Raw genomic sequence first — 11,234 nt, forward strand, 5'->3', positions numbered from 1 at the left:
AATTATTTCTGTGATAATAATTGTCCCAGAGGGACTTTTTAATATGGTGTCCTGTATCGAGAGTAAGAAGGGAGTATGTGGTTGCATTAACTTCCCCCATATTGTGGGGACACTTGTGGGTCATAATTTTAAATGATAATATCTTCTAATGAAGTGTGTATTTAATTTAATTTCGTGTTACACCAAAGAAACATGTTTTCAATTTCCAATCTTTAAACAGTTTTTAAATATTTCAATTTACAAGAATTTTACAAATTTTATTTATAAATGTTTTCCTTCCAGCACATTGCGATAATTAACCAGGCCACACTTCTGTAGCATCCACCATGAGGAAGAAAAATGAAAAATTATTTCTACACATTCCAAGGATTGAAAATGTTCTCTGAGAAGGACCAGATATGCCCAATAAGAGCTACTTGGGGTGGTAAATGAGGATAGGCTCTTTCTATGTCCCCACCATCTACTGCTCTAAAAACTATTAAGCATTGCTTATACACCCATCGGAACGGCTTTGTCAAGGATCATTCGGATCGCCTGCTGAAAAGTCCTTGAAAACCCCTTCCCACCTTGTCTGAATCCTTGAAAAAATATTCTTTAAAAAATCCACACCTTGTGTGAATCCTTGAAAAAATATTCTTTAAAAAATCCACACCTTGTCTGAATCCTTGAAAAAATATTCTTTAAAAAATCCACGCCTTGTCTGAATCCTTGAAAAAATATTCTTTAAAAAATCCACGCCTTGTGTGAATCCTTGAAAAAATATTCTTTAAAAAATCCACGCCTTGTCTGAATCCTTGAAAAAATATTCTTTAAAAAATCCACGCCTTGTCTGAATCCTTGAAAAAATATTCTTTAAAAAATCCACGCCTTGTCTGAATCCTTGAAAAAATATTCTTTAAAAAATCCACGCCTTGTCTGAATCCTTGAAAAAATATTCTTTAAAAAATCCACGCCTTGTCTGAATCCTTGAAAAAATATTCTTTAAAAAATCCACGCCTTGTGTGAATCCTTGAAAAAATATTCTTTAAAAAATCCACGCCTTGTGTGAATCCTTGAAAAAATATTCTTTAAAAAATCCACGCCTTGTCTGATCCTTGAAAAAATATTCTTTAACAAATCCACGCATTGTCTGAATCCTTGAAAAAATATTCTTTAACAAATCCACGCCTTATCTGAATCCTTGAAAAAATATTCTTTAACAAATCCACGCATTGTCTGAATCCTTGAAAAAATATTCTTTAAAAAATCCACGCCTTGTCTGAATCCTTGAAAAAATATTCTTTAAAAAATCCACGCCTTGTGTGAATCCTTGAAAAAATATTCTTTAAAAAATCCACGCCTTGTCTGAATCCTTGAAAAAATATTCTTTAAAAAATCCACGCCTTGTCTGAATCCTTGAAAAAATATTCTTTAAAAAATCCACGCCTTGTCTGAATCCTTGAAAAAATATTCTTTAAAAAATCCACGCCTTGTCTGAATCCTTGAAAAAATATTCTTTAAAAAATCCACGCCTTGTCTGAATCCTTGAAAAAATATTCTTTAAAAAATCCACGCCTTGTCTGAATCCTTGAAAAAATATTCTTTAAAAAATCCACGCCTTGTCTGAATCCTTGAAAAAATATTCTTTAAAAAATCCACGCCTTGTCTGAATCCTTGAAAAAATATTCTTTAAAAAATCCACGCCTTGTCTGAATCCTTGAAAAAATATTCTTTAAAAAATCCACGCCTTGTCTGAATCCTTGAAAAAATATTCTTTAAAAAATCCACGCCTTGTCTGAATCCTTGAAAAAATATTCTTTAAAAATCCACGCCTTGTCTGAATCCTTGAAAAAATATTCTTTAAAAAATCCACGCCTTGTCTGAATCCTTGAAAAAATATTCTTTAAAAAATCCACGCCTTGTCTGAATCCTTGAAAAAATATTCTTTAAAAAATCCACGCCTTGTCTGAATCCTTGAAAAAATATTCTTTAAAAAATCCACGCCTTGTCTGAATCCTTGAAAAAATATTCTTTAAAAAATCCACGCCTTGTCTGAATCCTTGAAAAAATATTCTTTAAAAAATCCACGCCTTGTCTGAATCCTTGAAAAAATATTCTTTAAAAAATCCAATCCCTGAAAAAATATTATTTAAAAAATCCACGCCTTGTCTGAATCCTTGAAAAAATATTCTTTAAAAAATCCACGCCTTGTCTGAATCCTTGAAAAAATATTCTTTAAAAAATCCACGCCTTGTCTGAATCCTTGAAAAAATATTCTTTAAAAAATCCACGCCTTGTCTGAATCCTTGAAAAAATATTCTTTAAAAAATCCACGCCTATTTTGGTATTTGAAAACAAATATTGTCGGATTGTTTCTTAAAGTATAGAATTCGATGTGTGTATAACTTTAAATGCAAATGCGTCGCAATTGTTGAAACTCCTTCGAAATAATTACGTTTTCCATTTCTACGAAACAATTTTGGGATTTTGTTATACGTTTTTTATTTTTCTTTTTTGTTTTATTATTTAACTAATTTCTAAATATATTTTGTTTAACTATTGCCAAAACCATTGTGTGATGGCTTTACAAAATTTCCCTTCGTTTGTTTTTTAGTTTTGTTAAATACAATATTTTTATATAATAGTGTGTATAATAATATTTTACTCTCAAAACAGGACAATTACAAAAAGTAATAATTTATATATATAAAAAAATTAAAACAAAATACAAAAAGTACATTATACAATTAAGTAAAAAAGAAATATAAAACATGAAAAACGACGTATTCTACCAACAAGTACAGATCGGGTGTGTGTGTGTGTGTATGTGTATATGGGTGTGCATGAACCAGGTGATGTTTCAAATATACTCTATCATCAACTTGTTACAACAAAAAGAAAAGCCGCATTCGCCGCCACCGTCAATTTCATTTCATAAAATAATGCACCACAATGGCTATCACCAGGACCAGCAGGGAAACCGCAATACCCAACATATACATGGTACGAGTCAGATCCCTTTGGCCGGCCGGATCCAGAGAACCCAATTTTTGCATTTGCTGCTTTTCAGTCTGCATTTCGAAAGAGGTATCGCTGAAGGTTTCATCCTCGGGAACACCTTCCAGATCGCCCACTATGCTATCGGTGGTAATGTCCAAATCGAGTATTTGTTTCGCCTGGGCGGCGGCAACTGTGGGAGTTTCGCCACGGAATATGTAATCACTGAATTGTATTGACTTCTGACCGCCAGCATTGACATTGAAGTACACCCTTCGTGGAGGTTCCGATATGAAAATGGCATCATTGCTAATATTTGGCTCCGTCAGACCATCACAATACACCTGGATACGAGCCATCAGGGAACGTATAATATCCTCGCGAATAAAACGTTTCACATCACCAATGGTATTCTTGGGATTACACCACACCCTTGAGGAGACAACACCCGACAAACGTATTGTACCATTGAATTCCTTGACATGCACAGGTGGGCTATTCGATCCTTTGGTATTTTGGCACTTAATGGGTAGGAATATTGTTGCCTTATAACTTTCATCGCTATTCGATTTGCCACTGCCCTGACGTAATTGTTTAATATAGCCATCCAATATTTGGTCATCGTCCACACATTCATTTTGTAAGAAGATCTCACTGGCATTCAGGTTGTTGCGCACCGTATCGATTGTTTTCTGGAATTGCACTTCGATGTTGATCTTTTCCGAAGCATCCAAGATGGGGAAAACATCGTTTAGCTCATAGTTACACTCGAAGGTAAACCATTCAAAGGGTTTCTCCACAAAACGATAGTCCAGAGGCGAGAAGGTGCCACCGCTACAAAAATTGAGTTGATTTTAAATTGGTTATTGGTAATTTTTTATATATAATTTGTTGAATTTTAAACTCAGGTTTTTGTTAGTTTTTTTTTTTTCTTTTTTGGAAATGGTGACACTGATGTGGTGTTAATTGTGTTTCGAAATAATATGGAACATAAAAACGAAATCGCATGATGATGTATTCAAACAAAACAAAAGCAGAAACCAGTATTTGAGTATCTTATTTAAATCTAAAAAACTGTTTAAACTCGCCGCTATTAACCACCTTGTTCCTTTTTCAAAAAAAAACTTGCCTATTGTGCTTGAAAATTCACGAATTGGTTGGGACCTTGAAAAATATTCTTTAAAAAATCAACATGAATAGGTCGAAATTATATACGGAAGTTATGCTATATCTAAATCTAAACCGATTTCAAGGAATCTTGCTAGATATTAATTTTTATTAATTTCAGTACGTTTTGTCAATCGGCCTAGGTGCACCATTTACTTAAAATCGGACGAAAGTATATATACAAGCTATATGTAAATCTGAACCAATTTCAAGAAAACCTGACACACGAAAGGTTATAGTAATATACAGTACATTGTACAAAATTGTGTGCCGGTCGGCCAATCTTTGAGTCTTTAGTGCACAATTTAAATTAAACCGGTCGAAAATATATATGGGAGCTATATCCTAATCTGAACCGATTTTCACAAAACTTGGCACACATCATTCTGGACCTAATTTAGTACCCTATGCCAAATTTCGTGCAAATCGAAATATATATAGGGACTTTGGAGCCCCATTTACCTTAGATCGGACGGAAATATATATAGGAGCTATATATAAATCTGACCCGATTTTCTCGAAACTTGGCACACGCCATTCTGTACCTAATTCAGTACATTATGCCGAATTTCGTGCAAATCGAAAGATATATAGGGACTTTGGTTCCCCATTTACATTAAATCGGACGAAAATATATATTGGAACTATATCTCAATCTGAACCGATTTTCACAAAACTTAGCACACATCATTCTAGGCTTATTTCAGTACGCTATGCCAAATTTCGTGCAAATCGAAAAATATATAGGGACTTTGGTGCCCCATTTACTTTAAATCTGACGAAAATATATATTGGAGCTATATCTAAATCTGAACAGATTTTCACAAAACTTAGCACATATCATTCTAGGCTTATTTCAGTACGCTATGCCAAATTTCGTGCAAATCGAAAAATATATAGGGACTTTGGAGCCCCATTTACCTTAGGTCGGAAGGGAATATATATGGGAGCTATATATAAATCTGACCCGATTTTCTCGAAACTTGGCACACGTTATTCTAGACTCAATTCATTACCATGTGACAAATTTCGTTAAAATCGAAAGATATATAGGGACTTTGGTGCACCATTTACAGCAAAATCGGACGAAAATATATATGGGAGCTATATCTAAATCTGAACCGATTATTTACCAATTTCAATAGGGGTCGTCCTTGGGGCAAATAAGTGGCATATTCCTAATTTCATCCAAATCGGATCATAAATGCGACCTGTACTTTGTTCACAAAAATACATGGACGGACGGATATGCGCAAATCGACTCAGAAAGTGATTCTACGCATGTTTTCAAAAGCAACCATGTGTCTAACTTGTTTCCTTTTCCCTGTTACAAACATATGCACAAAGACATTATACCTTGTACCACAGTGTGGTGAAGGGTATAAAAATCCACGCCATCGATTAGTTCTTGAAAAAAATGTTCTATAAAAAATACACGCCATCGATTAGTTCTTGAAAAAATGTTCTATAAAAAATCCACGCCTTGTGTGGGTCCTAAAAAAATTACCAAGCCTTGGGTGGGTCCTAGAAAAAATATTCTGTAAAAAAATCACGCCATTGTGAGTCCTGTGCAAAATACTCTTAAAAAATTCCTCTCCTTTATGAATCATTTAAAAATTGAAAATCATAGCAATTTTAATACCTACTTTTTGAAAATCTCCGCTTTCATTTCTGAAGAATTTCTTATATCCTTAATATCAACAATTACATTTACAATAATTACTTAATCTATATTCAAGCCCTCTCAACATTGCAAATTACGTGACGTGATATAAATAATTTTCATCAAAAGCAACGGAACATAAAAAAATACAAAATGTAATGAAAAAACAAAAAACAACTAAACCAAATTAGCAACAAATATTCGATACACACAATATTCATAATAAATGATGTTTTTTTCTTAAATTGAATATCAAATTATTTACCATAAAACACATTTAATATGTGCTGTAAAGTAGGTTTTCTTGCATTCCCTGTTAATGATTATCATTTCATAAAATTTGTTTGTTTTTGGTTCAAAGAGAAAATATTAAAAATCGAAATAGAACAATTAAATGGTATTAAAATCTCAACAATATTATATGACGAATTAACAAGTTATTCAAACAAATAAATTCTTCTAAATGATTTTTGGCATTTGCTAGAAGTAAAAAAGAAGAAACAAACGAATTCCAACAGAAAAATAACAAAACACAAATTATTATTTTTGAGAGACATGCAAATTCTAAGACGAATTCAGTTTGAGAATTTTTTTATAAAGTTTTACAGAAGTTTGTCATATAAAGACCTTATATACATGTCATGATCTTTTTAAATGTTTTATAATGAAGATTTTCTCATTTTTTCATATCTACAGAATAACATCTAATAGCCGTTCTACGTATTTTTTTTTTACGAATAAATAAAATGAGTATTAAATTAATTAAAATGAAATAAGCAGGGTGCATAATAATGGTGTGTTAATATTTAGTTACAAAACATGTTGAGGGTGTTACATAAAAAAATACAACTAATAGAATGTTTACATGTATGCGATTTTTGGGTTTTACTTACTTGGCAACATAGTTGTATATTTTACTGGCAGCCTTTTTAGCAGCACTGGAATAGGTGAGGAATATATATTCGGTATCATCGTGTTCATTACTCTTAAATTGGTGTCCCTGTTTAAGTAGACTGTAAAAAGAAAAGAAAAACAAATTTAATAAAAAAAAAACATAAAACAAATGAAAATTAATACCAAATGTCCAAATTAGATTCGACAATACGATAACCTTATATAGAAGCTATATCTCAGAAATCACCTAAAGCGATTTTTTTTTATTTAATCCACGCAATATTTTTGTTATATTCACGCTTGTATTGATTCTTTACAAAATATTATTTGAGAATGCAAGTTGAAAAATATTCTTTAAAAAATCCAGGCCTTGTTTTGGTCCTAGAAAGAATTATTATTCAAACAAATGACCAGATATACTCTGGTCCTTGAAAAAATTCTTTAAAAATCCACGCCTCTGTAGGCCTTTGAAAAAATATTCTTCAAAAAAATCAGCACCTCTGCTAGACCCTTGAAAAAAAATCTTTAAAAATCCACGCCTCTAGTAGGCCTTTGAAAAAATATTCTTCAAAAAAAATCAACACCTCTGCTAGACCCTTGAAAAAAAATCTTTAAAAATCCACGCCTCAGGACCTTCAAAACACCTAAAATGGAGCGTAACCTTTATATGAAGCTATGCCAAGGTTTAGGAAAGTAGGAACAAGTCATGATGAGTGAAAAGTTTTGATTTCAACGATATTCTTATGGAAATCTATTGATTCCTAAATATGGACCTCCCAAAATTCCGCTAAGACCCTTCATTTTCCCTTACTGTTTCAAATTTCCTAATATTTTTTTGTTTTTGGGCCTCCATAATTTCAATAGGACTTCTTCCTATGGACAGATGCCCAAAACTGCTCAACGATGTTGTTGATATAGCAACTTAAACTGCTGTGATTTTTTCCCTGCCACTCTGTTTCTGATTCCAGGTGCAAAAGTCCGCGACTTGTACCGTTTGTCTCTAAACTGAAACTGGGGTTCGGAGTTTGGTTGGGCAATTGAAGAGTTATAGCGTGTCATGTGAACCATTACCACTGGCACCACTTCGTACCCAATACGAATTGAGACGGCTACATCACCTAGATCCCAGTTGTGTCATGACCACTCAGGTTTCTCTTGGTAGCTGCTACTCGGTGACAGGTTTGCTTCTGTATTATCGATTTGCTTCCTCTACTACATCAGTGTGAATACTATACAATCCTGCTTGAGAGGTCTGTTGATATAGAGGCTCTCTTCTGCATCTTTAGACCTCTCTCTCTCTCTGCAGACTATGAAGATCCTTCCTAACATACCCAGGTGGTGGTTGCCTATCCATAAGGAGATGGTTCAGATGGCTATTTTTACAATCCAGCATATATTGCATCGACAACATATGGTTGTGTTGAGGCACAGGAAGAATCTTCGTCTCCTCATATAAGCAGTCCATTAGAGTGATAGAGGACACCCTGTTGCATTCCTCAAGTTCGAACAGGATTGAATATTTTTCCATTGCGTTGAACTAACGTTGGCGGGTAACACTGGTGTCGCATAGTTTAACACAGCCCAGCCGCTGCACATGTTTCTTTATCCACTCTCCAAGTACTGCCGACTAGCATTTGTTAACATTGTTCATTATCTTATTGGGAGTAACTGTGGCTTATAAAGGCTATCGAATATGACCCCTAGAACGTGGAAGGTTAAAAAATATATGGTTTCGTATGTTACCGGCCATTTGCCTGTGTTTTAGGTATTTCATATATATGGATGACAAAATCAACAACCCAACAGAATTCTATTTAGAATTGAATAAACAGCTCCAAATGTTTATCCATATTGTTGTAATAAATTTTAAAAAGCATGGAAAAATGCGTTTCGATGTCCATATCTTAGAAAATATGAATTTGCAAAAGAGAGTAAAGAATATCGTTGTAACCATGGGCCCTAGAATAGTAAAATTCTCAAAGCAATCCTCTACCGCGCCTTAAGCTAAAGTCATGCCGGTTGTGACTTCCCAGTATCTGTATAGGTACCATGATGGTATCTTTGCCATCGTAGATTTCATTAAGAATTTTCATATCTGAGCTTCGCTCATACTTACTTGTGCATATCAAAGAACAGTCTTTTGGCAGATTTAAATTCATCCGAAGAATCATCAACATAATCCTTGCTGACACCGGCAATAAATAATCCTGTAATCGAATAAAATAAATGAAATACAATTCAGAGAAATACAATTTTCACAAACTTACCCATAACATTAAATGAACCAGGTATCATTTTGCCGGCACTTAACCATTGATTGCCCAGTGAGTGTAAATTTATTTGCTCGACCTTCTGAGGGCCAACGGTCGCCGAGGAATCGGCATCGGGAAAATCACTTTCCTCCTCGTCATTTTTGGCCAAATGCACGACGATATATTTACCGGGTTCGGATTTCTGGAGAAAAAAAATTAAATTATATTTCTCGGATAAGCAAAATAATAACAACAAATGAGACGTAGATAATTATCATCGATGCGAATGCTGGTGGCAGTGATGGTTGATGACGTTAACAAATGTTAGCCAAAGTAAATGCAAACATTATGACAAACGCACACACACACATAACCATATTTCTTGAAATATTTCAATTTGTATCTTGATCAAACAATTAAAATCAAAAAATTTGTTTGCTATTGCATGTTAGGGTCTGTAGGAATGCCCCACCACCAGCAGTGTTAAATCCCAATGCAGTCACCTAAACAGCTGCTCCCCAAGACATTATTTTACAGCAACTGCATTTCAACACATTGCAAACAACAACAACACCAGTGACAGCAGCAGTAGCAGCTCTACACCTCTTACCTGACCAATGATGATGCCATAGCTAAATTTCATTTGTGTTGCACATTTTTCCAGATATTCTTCATCGGCTTTGCTTAGCAATAATTTGGCCATTGCCAGACTTCTAGCATGAACGAGGATGCGAACGATGAAGACAAATGTTTGGAGTTTCTTTTTCGGTTGTGGCTTGCGGCGTTTTCCCTTCTGCTGCTACTCCTTCGACTCGTTCGGTAGTATTTTTCTTCAGCTGTGAGAAGAAGAAAAAACACTCTACGTATGATTGCCAATTGGAATTGTGTTGTTGGTGTTGCTGACAAATTGTCATATTTTGTTTACGTGTGTCAACACAACACAGGGTTGTATTTGGTGTGTGTGCGTGCGAGTGTTATTAATGATTGGTGAATGACGGGTTGTGATGAGTTGCCAACCATTTGAAATTCAGTGAAAAAAATTCGTTGGGTATGGAGGAAAAAAAAAATTGTTTATTTTTTAATTTATTTTCATTTGATGGAAAAATTAATTAACTTTTTAAATTAAAAGAAGAATTAGAGTAATGCTACCTTAGCTCTGGATGGTGAGTTTTTTTTTCCTTTCAAAAAATAGATAATTAAGAATTTGCGGTTTAAATACAATTTTAGATATAGGATTCGTGTCACGAGAAGTCCTTGGAATACTTATTGCGCCAAAATACATTTTCTGGTAAAATCTCACTTCTCTTGCTGTGGTTTAGTACCTACATCCGGAGAAAAAGACTTCCAAAGTTCAGCAACGTTGCATTTAAAAAGAGGTTTCGAGGAGATTGCGTAGACTATTGTGGTTTCTGGCCATAGGAGAAAGAACCTGAGAAGTTTTATTAGATATATGTCGTAGCAGCTCTTGACCTGTATGCAGGGAATATGAAATCCTCTACCGAAGACCGCACCCATTCAAAAGCTTCTTTAATTAAAAGTACATTTTGAGGCAGATAAGGCAGCTCGGAGTGTTTGATATGCGTTGACGGTGAATATCGCCGTCGAATGAACCATGAGCTGTACCAGCTATTCTCGGACATCGGCATTGTTAGACGTATTAGGCTGCAACGACTACGTTGGCTAGGTCATGTTGTGAGAATAGATGAAGATATCCCAGCCCAAAAGGCACGTAAAAGCGAACCAGCTGATGGTTCACGCAGAAGAGGAAGGCCACGAATAAGATGGAAAGATCAAGTGGAGGACAACATTGCCGAATATGATCTTTTAAACAGGAAAAAAACTGCGCAAAAGACCGACGCGCCTGGAAATCTTTTCAAAGCTCGGCTTATGGAACGAAAGTTCTGTCACAAGCCAGCTAACAAACAAGTAAAGAAACATTTTGTCGGTTAGCAACATCTGTTTATGTTTATACCTATATAGATGTACCCCTATAAAGCAGGCGGACTTCTAAAAATCATATATATATATATATATATATTGTAATAATAATGACATTTTTGTTACGGATCTATCATCGAATGACCACATAGGTATGCCTCGGTTAGATCGGTCTGACCACTGCCTCATCATCGAACTTCGATTGAAATGGATGCTCTGGGCTAAAAAGCATTTGATACCTTTTCCAACCTATGTGAGCTGAAGATGTAATTTTTAAATAAGTTTGCAATATCATCATGGCATGTGGAATGTTCCGGGCTATTTAAAAGCTTCTTTAATTAAAA

General features: G+C 34.5%; 1 protein-coding gene across 1 annotated transcript; it reads right to left on the bottom strand.

Moving 5' to 3' along the window:
* Nucleotides 1-2,893: 2,893 nt before the first annotated feature.
* Nucleotides 2,894-9,699, bottom strand: LOC133328395 (protein odr-4 homolog). Its single transcript, XM_061536965.1, has 5 exons — nucleotides 9,563-9,699; nucleotides 8,968-9,154; nucleotides 8,817-8,907; nucleotides 6,700-6,819; nucleotides 2,894-3,810 (listed from the first exon to the last, which is right to left on the bottom strand). Exons 1-5 carry the CDS (start codon nucleotides 9,653-9,655, stop codon nucleotides 2,907-2,909), a joined length of 1,395 nt encoding a protein of 464 aa, XP_061392949.1. The 5' UTR covers nucleotides 9,656-9,699; the 3' UTR covers nucleotides 2,894-2,906.
* Between the last annotated feature and the right edge of the window lie 1,535 nt (nucleotides 9,700-11,234).

The sequence above is a fragment of the Musca vetustissima genome, unplaced genomic scaffold (genome assembly GCF_032173495.1).
Source record: "Musca vetustissima isolate MV318-11 ecotype Yass unplaced genomic scaffold, APGP_CSIRO_Mvet_v1 utg10125, whole genome shotgun sequence".
NCBI classification, from domain to species: Eukaryota; Metazoa; Arthropoda; class Insecta; order Diptera; family Muscidae; genus Musca; species Musca vetustissima.

What these genes read in the sequence shown, in the direction of transcription:
- LOC133328395 (XM_061536965.1), bottom strand. Translation starts at nt 9,655, where the DNA reads ATGGCCAAATTATTGCTAAGCAAAGCCGATGAAGAATATCTGGAAAAA. An exon ending in ATGGCATCATCATTGGTCAG is followed by an intron (nt 9,155 to 9,562) that starts GTAAGAGGTGTA and finishes TTTTTTCTCCAG; the next exon opens with AAATCCGAACCCGGTAAATA. An exon ending in CTGTTCTTTGATATGCACAA is followed by an intron (nt 6,820 to 8,816) that starts GTAAGTATGAGC and finishes TTCTTTTTACAG; the next exon opens with TCTACTTAAACAGGGACACC.